The sequence below is a fragment of the Lutra lutra genome, chromosome 11 (assembly GCF_902655055.1).
Source record: "Lutra lutra chromosome 11, mLutLut1.2, whole genome shotgun sequence".
In the NCBI taxonomy this organism is placed as follows: Eukaryota; Metazoa; Chordata; class Mammalia; order Carnivora; family Mustelidae; genus Lutra; species Lutra lutra.
In genome coordinates, this window is record NC_062288.1 from 93530530 (window position 1) to 93545193 (window position 14664).

Here is a 14664-nt window from a genome sequence, read left to right on the forward strand (position 1 = left end):
AGGGTAGTGCTGGCTTCATAAAAAGAGTCTGGAAGTTTTCCTTTTGTTTCTATTTTTTGAAACAGCTTCAGGAGAATAGGTATTATTTCTTCTTTGAATGTTTGGTAGAATCCTGCAGGGAATCTGTCAGGTCCTGGGCTCTTGTTTTTTGGGAGGTTTTTGATCACTGCTTCAATCTCATCACTAGATATTGGTCTATTCAGGTTGTCAATTCCTTCCTGATTCAGTTTTGGAAGTTTATAGGTTTCCAGGAAGGCATCCATTTCTTCTAGGTTGCTTAACTTATTGGCATATAACTGTTGACAATATTTTCTGATGATTGTTTCTATTTCCTTGGTGTTAGTTGTGGTCTCTCCCTTTTCATTCATAATTTTATTAATTTGGGTCCTCTCTTTTTTCTTTTGGATTAGTTTGGCCAAAGGTTTATCGATCTTATTGATTCTTTCAAAAACCCAGCTTCTAGTTTCATTGATGTGTTCTACTATCTCTAGATTCTATCTCATTGATCTCTGCTCTAATCTTGATTATTTCCCTTCTTGTGTGTGGGGTTGGCTTAATTTGTTATTGATTCTCCGATTCTTTAAGGTGTAAAGAGAGCTGGTGTATTCTGGATTTTTCAATTTTTGGGGGGGGAGGCTTGGATGGCTGTGTATTTCCCCTTTAGGATCGCTTGCTGTATTCCATGGGTTTTGGACCGAAGGGTCTTCACTCTCATTGGTTTCCATGAATTAAGTTCTTCTTTGATTTCCTCATTGATCCAAACATTCTTAAGCAAGGCGGTCTTTAGCTTCCAAGTGTTTGAATTCCTTCCAAACTTTTTCTTGTTGTTGAGTTCCAGTTTCAAAGCAATGTGGTCTGAGAATACACAGGGAATAATCTCAGTCTTTTGGTATCAGCTGAGCCCTGATTTGTGACCCAGATAGTAAACAACATGTGTTGGAGAGGCTGTGGAGAAAGGGGAACCCTCTTACACTATTGGTAGGAATGCAAGTTGGTGCAGCCACTTTGGAAAACAGTGTGGAGATTCCTTAAGAAATTAAAAATAGAGCTACCCTATGACCCTGCAATTGCACTACTGGGTATTTACCCCAAAGATACTGATGTAGTGAAAAGAAGGGCCATCTGTACCCCAATGTTCATAGCAGCAAAAGCCACAGTCGCCAAACTGTGGAAAGAAAAAGATGCCCTTCAACAGATGAATGGATAAAGAAGATGTGGTCCAGGGGCGCCTGGGTGGCTCAGTGGGTTAAAGCCTCTGCCTTTGGCTCAGGTCATGATCCCAGGGTCCTGGGATCGAGCCCCTCTTCGGGCTCTCTGCTCAGCAGGGAGCCTGCTTCCCTCTCTCTCTGCCTGCCTCTCTGCCTACTTGTGATCTCCCCCTCTCTGTCAAATAAATAAATAAAATCTTTAAAAAAAAAAAAAAGAAGATATGGTGCATATATACAATGGAGTATTGTACCTCCATCAGAACGGATGAATACCCAACTTTTGAATCAGCATGGACAGGACTGGAATAGTTTATGCTGAGTGAAATAAGTCAAGCAGAGAGAGTCAATTATCATATGGTTACACTTACTTGTGGAGCATAAGGAATAACACAAGGACGTTGGGAGATGGAGAGAAGTGGATTGGGGGAAATCGGAGGGGGAGACAAAGCATGGGGGACTGTGGACTCTGAGAAACAAACTGAGGGTTTTGGAGGGGGCTGGTTGGGTGAGCCCGGTGGTGGGTATTATGGAGGGCACGTATTGCATGGAGAACTAGGTGTGGTACATAAACAATGATTTCTGGAACACTGAAAAGAAATAAAATAAAATGAAATGAAAAAAAATCATATCAGTTGGTGAATCTCAAAATGTGGGTACCCCTGAAATGAAGCAATTTTTTTTTTTGAAGCAATTTTTATTATGGACTTATCAAACTCCTTCCAAGAAGGAAGAAGTAAACTAAATTTTTTTTCTTTTTGATCAGACTTGAATAAAAAGAAGCAATCACAGACTGCCCAGGGCAGGAAGGAAAGCGGCTCTTTGGATTTAAAATACTTTTGTGTATTGAGATGCTATGTTAGGTTAATGGACTTAATTACACCTGGATTAAGCTTAATTAAATGATTAATAAAAGTGAAGCAAAGAGACAAATAAGATCAAATTTAAAGTTTACCCTGTTCTTGCCCATAATTGACAGATGTTTTTATTCTTTCTGGTTTTCTGTCCATTGAGTGTAAAGACATGACTTTCCGAAGGCTGAGTTGTTTATTATCAAGCCTGTCTGGAGCACGAACCTTGACTCAATGCCTGTGTGAACCCCAAAGCTTATGAATGCTATTCTTGTTTGGAGAATCACATAGAGGTGAAGACATAAACTTTCTCTGCCACCACCCCCACCTTCTCTCTGTGTCTCCCCACCGCCTTTGGAGGGTCTGCTTTTTCTGCAGGTACTTATTTGTAACATAAAAATTACTCTTCTATTTCTGTTTTCAGCACCACACGAAGTTTGGTTTCTTCAGCGCTCTCAGTCACAGAACGTGAGGGACTGTAGTTCATCCACAGTCATCAAGGTTAACAACCGCTTAGGCCAGGTTGTCCTGAAGTGGCAAGTGGCACTGGGATTGGGGAATGGGGAGCCTGGTCAGTGGGAGTTGGTCAAAATATGGCTTCTTGGCTGAATCAGTCTGAGCACCTCCTGGTGGCAGAGCTGTGGTCGGTGAGTCCTGGGCACAGGTGCCAAAGCCGGATGGGCCTCACAGCCAGGATGACAGACACTAAAGGATGGCAGGCAGCCAGGAACTCAGAACAAGGAATGGGCACATCTGGGGTGACCTGAATTTCCTAGAGAAAAGTCTCCTGAGCCGTGACTCACCTGACAAGGAGGTCACGTTACCGGTAACATCAAGGAGCCTCAGATGCCCCCAAGAAACAACATAAACGCAACCAATAAGTTTCAGTTGTAAATACAGAAAGTATACCATAATATAGTTTATGGGAGTGACAGATGTAAACACCACAGCTGGATGTCCCGACATCCTCAGGAATAGGGACGTGCACATCCCCAGGCCCACTGGGGTTTGGTGCCATTATAATTACACGGAATGTTACAGCAGTCATTCTCCACGTACACAATGGACAAGGAATGCTTTCCAAATTGCAACTGCATTTTAGAGATAGAAAAAAATGAAAAATAGCTGAGTCACTTAACTACCATCCCAAGGAAGGTCTTTACCTGTTTTTATTTATACCCCTTCCCTCTTCTAAAAGTGTTAGAACTTTTTTAAAGAAGGAACAAGGGGCAACAAAATTTAATAAAGGAATTTTAAAGAGAGAAATGGATGTCAGAAAATAAGCAGGTTGTATGTTTGCTGCTGGGACTGAGTCCAAAACCGGGCTCCACATTTCCTGGCCTCCATGACACAGACAGAAACACAACCAGGCAGATAGTATACATTATCTGAGAGGAGAACTCATCAGTTCCTTATGGGAAGAGGAGGTTCCTGGTTCCCAACACAGATGAGAATTCCCAGGTTAAGTTTGCTTAAGGCAGTGAGTGAGAGGTGAGGACACCCTTTCTTCTCTGCCCATAACCCCCAGAAGGCTAGGGGGCTGGGGAAAACTTCCAGCATTCTCTATGGCTAGTTTCAGACCATAACCCTCTCTTTTAAAGCCTTACCCTCTTTCAAGGCCTCCACCAACTGACTGCCTCTTCCAGCCTTCTCTGCCTACCTGCCTCCCAACACCCCCATCTCAGTGAGGATGTTGGCACCTGGTTCATCGTAGTTCTCTCTGTTAAATTCTGCCTTCATGAAAACCAGCTTCAATCCCCCAAGTAAATCAATTCTCCACTCCTCAGCTTGTGTTTCTCTCACCTCCTTGGCTGATGTGACTTCTTAAATGCTTCCAAAACACACTCCCTCCCCACCATACGCCCTGCCACTTTATGACTGCTAACATATCTACCTTCCAATCTCATCTTCCCAGGGCACTTGGAAAGCTGACCATGTCCCTCTTTAAAGCCCCTTAATGGCTCCCTGACACCCACAGTGTAGCCTCCAACATTTTTAGGCAAGAAGAGTCTCTTTTAAGATTAATAAATAAATCAATAAATAAAGATTTACCAGAGCTCCACATGATAGGGAGTGTACTTTAATATCCATTTAATGAGAAATACATAATGACTATGAAGTCAATGGTGTGCCTAAGTGAAATTGATCTTTGTTACATGAAAGAGTAATTTGGAGAAACTGTCATGTAGATCTGGAACGACTATATGTTGCGTGGTGGGCTTGCACGTGTTGATCAAAGTTGGGGGGCAGGGGCCTACAGTGATCTTCAGAATGGAGTCCATGCACGGACTCCAAATTGCTTCTGATCCCCACCTGTTTCCCATTGTTCCCTCTTCCTGACTTCCTATTCACACAACATGAAGCTACTGTACTCCCGCCAACACACACATGCACACGCAGCCTGCTGGCAATTCACTGGTACTAAATAAACACCTTTCAAAAGAATGTTGTAGAAGATCCTTAATTCCACTCTGTAGCAAAACTTGATGTGCACTTCATAAGGCTACTCATAACGATCTTTGAGAAAAGTTGAATGCATTCCATGAGCACGATTCGGTGATTGCATAAGTCACTATGGTCCCACTAATTTGCAGTCAGACTTGAACCATAACTAATCTAAGACTTAAGGTCTACTCTCTCCGATTTGCATTTGTCTCTTCTAGCCTCTTGCTGGGGGCTAGAAAATAAGCAGTTCAAGGTCATGCTCTCTACAGGAAAAGAGATAAATGAGAGAAAAGACCACAAATAGTGGTTTGGGCCTGCAAAGCCCATGAGCTTTGGAAGCAACCACCCAAAGAGCGAGGTCACCTTTGGCTCTTAGCCCTGTGGGATGGGGGAAGGGGAGCTGGAGCCCTGGGTTTTCAGTTGGTTCATTCAAAACACCGGAAGCAAGCACTCACCGTAGTCACTAACGCCACCTGCCAGTTCTCCAGGTGCCATTCACAGCGGATGACAGGAGATACAATTGCTATTAACATGATCTCCATGGCCTCAACAACCTTAAAGAAAGTGGGAAAACACTGTGTCTTAGTGCTGGTCTCTCATCAGCAAATGCGTGCCTGCCGTCATCCTTTTTTTTTTTTAAGATTTTATTTATTTATTTGTCAGAGAGAGAGAGAGAGACGGCGCGAGCGAGCACAGGCAGACAGAGCAGCAGGCAGAGGCAGAGGGAGAAGCAGGATTCCTGCCAAGCTAGGAGCCTGATGTGGAACTCGATCCCAGGACACTGGGATCATGACCTGAGCCAAAGGCAGCCGCTTAACCAACTGAGCCACCCAGGCGTCCCTGCCATCATCCTTTTAATCCTAATCTCCTCCTTCCCCTCCCCCATTGAGGGAGCACCTATAGTGTACCCACTCAAAACTGCTAGTTGGGTAAAGAAGTGTAGTAAAACTTTGGGTTTCATGGATGCAACATTCATGGTTTGAATAATTTGAGAGGATTCCTACAGATGTATGACATCTATTTTTTTGTGATGTTGCTGACCCATGTATTTGCCCTATAGCTCTATGACAGTATTATGTGTTTGTGTATGTTGGGGGAGTCACTTAGGCAGTGGGTGACATGACTAACCACCAGCACCCACGTCAACCTGGCTCTGTTGCCTCATACTCATCACTGTCAAGGTCTTAGGGCATAGCCTTTGCAAATGGGATTTGTGAAATGGTCTCTGATCTCAAGAAGCTGAGCTGGAAGGCAAGCTTCATGAAAACTAGAAGAGAGGAAACAAACAAGTACAAAACAATGAGTTCATCGCCAGGAAACAAGGTCTATTTGGCAAACCTAGTGTAAGCTGTGCTACTAAATATTTCTTTCAATAGGAAGTTTGAATATCATCCTCTATGCTATCTTACAACCCATTGTAGCTTAAGTTTATCTCCCAGGGAAAGGAAGAAGTAGATGCTAGAAAATAACTGATATTTGTATGGGTTACATATTATAGTACTATCTACAGATTTATAATTCAAAGGTCTGGAATGAAAAAAGTATAGTGGTGTTAGCTACCATTTGGGAATTGGAAAGTATCACAAAGGCTTGTCTCCTCTTGGAAAGTACTTTAGTCATGTTTAGAGTACAGATAGCTAGTATGCTTTAGCCCAAAAAGTATAATAAATAAGAGACAGTGTGACATCAGAAGGATGTCTCAGTAATATAGAGCAGTTGGGTCAATATTAACCAGGACTCTACTCCTCTAAGTGGTCTTAGGAGGAAACAAGCCAGTAAGGGTTAAGACTCTGCCCCATCCTCATATAATAACTTAAGGGGAGAAGGACACAGAGGAGCAGCAGTGTATAAGATTTTAGAGCCCTCAGAGAACATTAGGATTCGGGATGCCTGGTCACAGACTGAGGCTGCTTTGCTGCTGTGATGTTATTACATACACCTTGGTCACGTGAGGCCCTGAAACCCAACTACTGTTCTGACTGCCCCTAACCAAGAACCTTAACAGACCATGTCCAGGAGGAGCCATGTCCCTACTGTCAACACACCTATTCTGATGAGAAGATCCATCCAATGCAGACCATCCTAAAGCCAGGGAAGGGATTTGGTTACCATACCCAATTAAATAGTTCTGGGGGTAGGTAGAGGCAGGGAGGAGGAGGTCTGGTAAATAAACCTTCTTACCTGATGGGTTGGGAAGAAGTGAAGCAGCTTATAAAACACTTGAAGAAGATCAGAAGATATTTCACAACAACATCAAATATAAATGTGGAATAGACATACAGTCTCCATGGATGTGGGTCTGGAGATGGACATCAGGAGTTGCCTATACAGAGTTGATACCTACCCTTTGGTAAGGGGGTACAGCAGCACCATCTTTCTAACACAGATTTTAACTAATAAAGTTACACTCCCTTTGTATAAGGTGATTTGGTTAATTTGGGAAGGTAAACAAAAAAAAATTCTACATATTCTTTTCTCTTGCCAGAGGGCTATAAAGGAAGAAAAGACAGGGTTCCCAACATATTTGAAGGTAAAAGATGCAGAGAGTTGAACAGTGTTTAAGAGAAGGGGACTACGTAACGAAACCAAACTGGAAACCAAATACGTAAAACAGAAGTGGAGATGTTCTGGTTGAAAGTAGAGGAAAGTTCTGATAAAACCCTCCCCAATCCCCAATCACACCCACTTGCCCCTTGAAATATAGAATCTCAACATTTTGGAGACTAGGTAAGACATTACTTCCTAGATGAAGAAATGTTCTAAATTGAACTGTTGATTATTATAAAAGCAGGACCAGGACGCATCTTGCCTTTCTCTCCATTACTGGACTACCTCCAGAGAGCACAAGGCTTTGGAGCGCTGCATCAGAACTTGCCAAGTGGTCCCTCTAGCTCACATCACTCTTTGTCTCATACTATTTAGCTGAGGGCGAGGGTCAAGGCTATTATTTACTCATTAGTGCCCTATTGGCTATCTTTACATCCCACCTTAAACCATTGTCATGTTGACCACTTCTCTCAGATTTTCCCTTCTGTCTCATTATCAATATCATATTCCTAACATATTCTCACTGCACCTACAACAAAAGGAGGAAGCAGTAGTGGTCTCTTGGGACAGACCCACTGTTGGTCAAAGCCCTGGGATTGAGCTATCACTCTTCTTTTCTCAAAATAGCTGGTGGTAAATAGCAAACCCTCATAGGTGCCTCCTAAAGGTTCTGGAAATCTGTAATGACAACAGGTGTCCCGTGCAATTCTTATGCACAAAATATTTAGAGGACCAAGTGTTTAATTTTACTTAGAATGATACTAGTTTTCTACTCCCTTCCCAGAGAAGGAAGAGATTTAAACCGTTTTTTTTTTTTTTAATGAATACTGAATTCCCAGAACATAAAGACACAGATATGTATTTGCTCCTAACCAAACACCTGGCAAAGGTAGATGAAAATTATTTTTGAATTAACCCCCCTCACAGGGAGTAATTCACTTTCACTCCCTTTCACTCCCCTCCCTGAATGGACAGCCCAGAGCTGGAGGTCAGTGGAAGACTCTACATGTCCAATGATGAATTTGATTTAGAGATTCAAATGATCTCCAAAGAGAACTCACCCCCGTGCTGCCCATGATCAGAAAGAGGGCAATGTGGAAACGTCCAAATCCAATGGTCTCCACGGCATCTTCCACGGTGAATGTCTTTGACTCTAACAAGGAAGGGCAGAGTGAGAGGAAAAGCCTCTGTGGGAAGGGAATATATGTGGATGATTGCTCACTAAAAATGAGGAGGAAGATGTTGGGAAACCAATTCATTACTGTAAAAATTAGTAAATACAGGAGGAAATTAAGCAGCAGCTAGAGGGTCCGAGACATCTGTGGTCATCTTACCTTTTGGCTGGGACTCTGGGGTCTCCAGGCTCAACTTCCGGAGGCTAATGACGGTGACCGGCTCAGTTTGCTTGGTCGCCATCTTCTAAATGGTCCCAATTCCTCACACGGCTTCCCTAATGGAAGCGGGAGAGGGAAGAAAAATATGTATAAAAGAGTGCTCATTTTCCTTTCATCTTCACAGAAAGTCTGTGAGGTCAGTATTCTAATTCATCACCATCTTGTATATAAGGAACATGAGACATGGAGAGGTCAAATGGCCAATGAGATGATGGGGCCCCATTGACTAGTAATCAACCCTTTGTCATGGGCCGGGTGAGTTCTGGACCATTTGGCCAATAGCATCCTCTAACTGGGAGTGAAGATGGCCTCTGCTACAGACAAATAATCACAGTAGCCAGTGCTTCAAGTTCCTGTGGGTCATGAGGTTTATAGTGTGTTTCTATGTAACATTTTCATTTCATCTGACAGAAACCCAGGAGCACTTCTTTTTATTGGCTCCCTTCCCCTTCATGCATTTAGCCTGAAGAAGGATTCTTAACTCAAGAACTCAAAAGCAAAATAAAATGAAGAAAGCTGAGTATCAACTTAGTGAAGAAGTTTTTTTCCAAATGACTTGAAGACACGGTCATTTAACTCTACACCCCTAGCAGGATGAATAGAAATCATAACCTATTCTCAGTAATTAGATTTTTAGTATTAATATTGGTATCATTATTTTGATACTAGTACATACTGTAGGATAAAGCAAGTAACAATTATGTTAATATGGTTAGGAATCAAGCTTTGGGATATAAGAGGAAAAAGATACAAAAATCAGAGAAGTTATATAAAAATCTTACAATCCTAACTTTGAATTGGAAATATCACTATGAATTCACTATGTATTTCATATATGCATATCCTAACATTATCCACTGGAAGAGTCTGGGAAAAAATGACTAATGAGCACTCATAGAGCCCAGATTGTTTTCTATCCTATTTCCCATTAAAAGAAACCCCGGTGCCTTAAATAAATGGCTAATTTTGGATCTGGGACAGGAAATGTGTAAATTGAGCCTGGAACATCTTGTCATACCAGATAGCAAAGGAAGATATCAAACACCTCTGGGGTTGTGACAAAAGATTACAAGATTCAACTTGAAAAGGCTCCCATCCATCAAAGATGGGACCATGTAAGCGTCAAGAAGAATAATGACTGCAAGAATTGAAACACATCAAAGGTATCAAAACCCATTGTTCATGGCAACACTGAAATGAAAATCTCACTGATCATCTTTGGAGAATACTAAGAAACCAACTCTTTATTCTGAAAACTAGTAAATATCTTGTCTTTCTCACAAAAATTCTCTGTACTTCAGGGTAACCAAACAGTTGGGAAAGAAAATTGTTTGTTGTTTTTTTTTTTTAATTTCAGCTAATACATGCAGGGAAAAAAAGGAAGAATGGAATTAAATTATCATGACTTCGCAACCTGATGAAATAATGGATCTAGACAATGATTACCAATGGCTGATAAACTACTAGGTGGAAGGCTGATGAAGAAATGGGTAAGCGTTGGGTAAGACTGATAATACCTGTAGGCATCGACAAATCTTATACCACCAAAAGAGAGACCATCAGATGTCATGTGGTCCTGATGAGCAGCAATAAGAACGGGAGTATATATCACCTGTGATGCATTCTCTTGAGATTTAAGTTCAAGCAGGATCTAGTCCTCTAGCTCTACCAATTTATACAGGAGATGAAGAAGAAACTCATTAAACCGTAGCATGTGGCTGCAATAAGGAAAAAACCACCATGTGGGAAGTTGTATAAGATAAATGACCCAATGTCTTCAATGAATAAATGGCAAGATGAAAAGAGGAAAAGGAACTTACAGTTGAAAGAAAAAGAGACCAATCAACCAAATAGATGAGTTGATCTTATTTGGATCCCCATTCAAGTAAACCAACTGTAAAACAACAACAGCCAAGGAAATGAGATGAAAAAGAGATGAGAGGAAAGTCAAGGAAACGTAAACAAGTGCAGAAGTTTAATGATAGTAAGAGATTTCTGATGACATCATTAGGTGTGACAATGATAGGACTATAGCAGAAAAAAAAAACAATCCTTATATAGTAGAGATATATACTAAAATACTTAAGAGATGAAATGATGTCTGGGATTCATTTTAAAATAATTCAACGGGAGGGCGTCTGGATGCCTGTCAGTTGAGTGTCTGACTCTTGATTTTGGCTCAGGTCATGATCTCAGTGTTGTGGGATGCAGCCCTACAGCCCCGCCCCCCATGCTCAGTGGGGGTCTCCTGAAGATTCTTTCTCTCCCCCTCCCTCTGCTTCTCCTCCCACCCCTCCTCAAATGGACAAATAAATAAATTTTTTAAAACAAATCAATGGTAGTGTGGAATATGATGCATAAGAAATAGATGGGCATATATAGAATAAGGAATGGCCATATGTTGAAAATTATTGAGAATGATGGGTGCATTTGGGATTCATTTTACCATCTGCTTTTGAAGATGTGTAACATTTTTCAAAATTGGTAGTTCAAAAAGTGAGGTTCTGAGATTTTAAAATAACTTTTCCAATTTCAGACCACTAGTAAATAGCGGAATCAGAACTCAAACAGAGGCATTTTATTCCCAGAATATAGAGATAGCCACAAACCAGTCTGTAGCAGCATGTCAAGGTCATTAATGTTTGCTAAGGGCCAGCTCTGTATCTTGTATTGTGTGGGCTCCTGTGAAGACTTGGAAGGAATGTCTGACATGCTCTCTGCCCTAAGGAGTTTTTATTCTAATTGGGGACACAAAAGATACACATCAAAACAACTCTTCTGTAATGTTGATATTGTTTTCTTAAAACACTGTCACAGAGGCACAAATATTCCCGGATGAGAGATAGATCAATAATGCTCAGAAGTAAGTCCATGAAATCCTCCTTCCCAAGGGAGAACATGAAAAGTACAAAAAGCTGTTATTTTCCCAGAGTAGAAAAAGTGAAAAATAATTGGCCTCTCAGCCCATCTGAGAGCCTGAAAATCACGACGACAGACTGCTCTAGAACCACCACTCCCTTTCCAGACATTGTCCAAACACCCCGTGGAGAGGTGTTCTTTATCTGGTAACTTTTTAAATGAAATAATTAGCAGAAAAATCCCCTTCTTTTGATTATACAAAGGACTTCTAGACACATTAAAAATTGGCTATGACAGGGGTGCCTGGGTGGCTCAGTCAGTTAAGCATCTGACTCGATTTCTGCTCAGGTCCTGATCGCAGAGTCCTTGAGATCGAGACCCGTGTCAGGCTCCCTGTTCAATGGGGAGTCTGCTGGAGATTCTCTCTCTCCCTCTCCTTCTGCCCTTTTCCACACACGTGCTCTTTCTCTCTAAAGTAAATAAATAAATCTTTTAAAAAATCTTGGCTATGACCATCCCATTTCGAGATAGGAAGATGAACTAGTAACGTATTTAACTTCATCAAAATTTGAAAACAATACCATTTGTGAGAATTAGATAATGGTGAGGATTGTACAACCTGAAATTATACTAAGATTCCCCAGATTACATATTTTAAAAAATGGTAAATTTCATTGCATGTAAATTACATCTTTTTTTCCCCCCTAAAAAGTAGTCATGCAAACCACGGCAGCAAACTTAACAACTGAAAGTGAGTCTGGCCATTTAGAGTCTTCGAGAGTAAAACCATTTAGTGAAGTGGGAAAATAAGTTTTTCAATCCCAGTAAGTTCATCTTGAGTTCAGTTACAAATAAAAGGCTTAACAATAAACTCAATCCTCTATCTTTAATCAACACTTAATCTCTCCTACAGTCAAGTTTTACAACATCTCCTAGCAATCAAAACATGTTTACAATTTTAACAATCATCAAGCCTTACGTTTAGAAGAGTAATAAAACAACCTCCAGCAGTTCTCCTTTTGGTAGTGAGTGGCAAAAAAAAAAAAAAAAAAAAAAAAAAAAAAAACCAGGAAATGTGCCACTTACTATTGAGCAGAGCAAGTTTTAATTCTTATGTTTTAACCCGATTATGTAGTTCCATGGGTCATAAATATCCTACATTCCTCCCTTATCAGCAAAGACAAGCAATACATCACAGAGGACATGGCAGAAGGTGTTAGGTCCAAGATAATTACTTCACAGCTCTCTTGAATGAAAGCTGATCCCAGTGAGGGAGATTCAGATTTGTGAGTTCATATTTTTTTAAAAGTATTTTTAAGTAATCTCTACACCCAGCATGGGGCTCTCATGTACAACCCTGAGATCAAGAGTCACATGCTCTTCCTTTTGATCATGACATTGGACATTGGACATAATCTTTACGTATAACGTTTGGCCCCAAATGAGCGATATGAACATGGTCATTAAAAAAAGACGGCTTTTAGAGTCAACATTTGAATAAAATACATAGACTTGATTGTGCTTTCAGAACTGACTGGAAATGCTGATTTCCTCAAGAATGAGTACAATCATCCATGCCAAACAGGAGCTGCGAGTCAGGAAGGATGAAGGGATGGTTAGGCATTCCACCTCAAGGACCTGCCTATGAACCAGAGCTATAAATATAACATTTATAACCACAAAAATATAAGAGAGTAACAAAAATAAGAGCAAAAAACAAAACAAAACCAAGAACAACCCAATAGTTTCTGTAAGATGAAAATCCATTGTCTAAAACTGGCCATTTTGTCATTTACATAGATACATGAAAATTCCATGACCGTGACCACCTACACGGCAAAAGGAATGAGAGCTTGGGATGTGGGCAAACGGGAATGAAAGAACACATGCATATGTAAATGTACACATGAGAGGACGATATGCATGCCAGGTGCTACAGTGCTCCATGGGAGCTGCTGAGGGCCGATGGCACACATCTCTTCCCACCTCTGTATTCAATAACATCACGTTGGTAATTTAAAACCAGCCGTGGTGGGAACAGTTACACCAGGGAAATCAGCAAACACTATACACATCAAGGTACCATCCTCGCCCATTATTAAACGCACCACACCCCAAAGCCCCTATTCTTCCTTCCTTACCAGTGACTCTCGACCTCGAGAATGAGGTTGTATGTATGTGTAGAACAAAGGCAAAAAAGAAAAAAGTTAAATTTCCTTACAACTTAGAGCTTATTGGCAAGTATTGGGATAGGCAGGATAGCCTTTCTCAAGGAATTCAATTGCTACAACATTAATACTTTGCTAGAACACCAGGTATTATGTAAGACTCATGAATCGCGAAACTCTACCTCTGAAACTAATAGTACATTATATGTTAATTGCATTTAAATTTAAAAAATAAAATCTAAGTAAAATAAAATCTAAAAAACAACAAAATATCTAAAAAATCTAAAATCTAAAACAACAAAATACTTTGCTAGAAGCAAAAATAGCTTGATATTCGCTGGACCTCCATGATCCCATATCTTCTTTAACATATAAAAATCCCTTTGGAGATTTCCTTTATCTCTACCTACCCTCCACCCCACACCAAGATATAATTAGCAAACATCTTCCAAGCCTATGGCCCACCGAGAATACATCTGAAGGGTCTCGTAACTAAGGTTTTACTGGACAGCAGTAAATGACCTTTTCCTAACAGCTAGTTTCTCAAGGTCGGTGAAATCTTGCTTCCAAATTCCTTAGAGACTTACACGATCCCTAACCCCTTCCCAACTAGAAAGTACACAGTCACTCCCCATAACGTCAGTGCAACTCTTTCGGCACAGCCCGCCCCACCCCTGTCCTATCCCCCAGCTTTAATAAAAACCACCTTTTCTTGCACCGAAGATGTCTCCAGAATTCTTTCTTGGCCGTTCACTCCAGGACCCCAACATTTCAACATCAGTACAGAGTGACGTGGGCAGCTTGAAAATTTTTTCCAGGTGATCCTGATACACTGAGCCTGACCTATCCCCACCTGAAAACCATTATTCCATGCCTTCCAAAGAGTTTGTACCATTTGGCAACGTAGCAAAAGCTTTAGAAACTGGTTTCATCTGCACTGGTAATCCCAGCTCTAACAGTTCATCCCAAGGACGTATCTCAAATGTGGAAAATGCTCTCTATATGAAGAAAAAAAAATTTTTTTAAGTTTATTCAAGTCTATTTTAACAATAACAAATTGGAAACAGCCTAAGTGTAAAGAGGGAATGGTTATATAAACTGATAATACATCCAGCATTTATAATTATATTTACATAGTGTTTTTAATAACATGACAAACACTATTTTTTTAAAGATACTTGTAAAATATTGAGAG

The 14664-nt window shown here is 40.7% G+C and overlaps 1 protein-coding gene across 4 annotated transcripts in view; it reads right to left on the bottom strand.

Annotated features, from left to right (window-relative positions):
* The window catches only part of SVOPL (SVOP like), a 75476-nt gene that overhangs the window by 56407 nt on the left and 4405 nt on the right, over positions 1 to 14664 (bottom strand). For all 4 annotated transcript variants that reach the window (XR_007121489.1, XM_047694921.1, XM_047694924.1 and 1 more), the window contains 3 exons: positions 8383 to 8498; positions 8110 to 8201; positions 4957 to 5055 (listed from right to left, as the gene is read on the bottom strand). Coding sequence is in view for 3 of the 4 variants with exons in the window: in XM_047694921.1 (XP_047550877.1) it covers positions 4957 to 5055; positions 8110 to 8201; positions 8383 to 8464 (273 nt within the window). In the remaining variant the exon portion in view is untranslated. The remainder of the gene's footprint in view (positions 1 to 4956; positions 5056 to 8109; positions 8202 to 8382; positions 8499 to 14664) is intronic.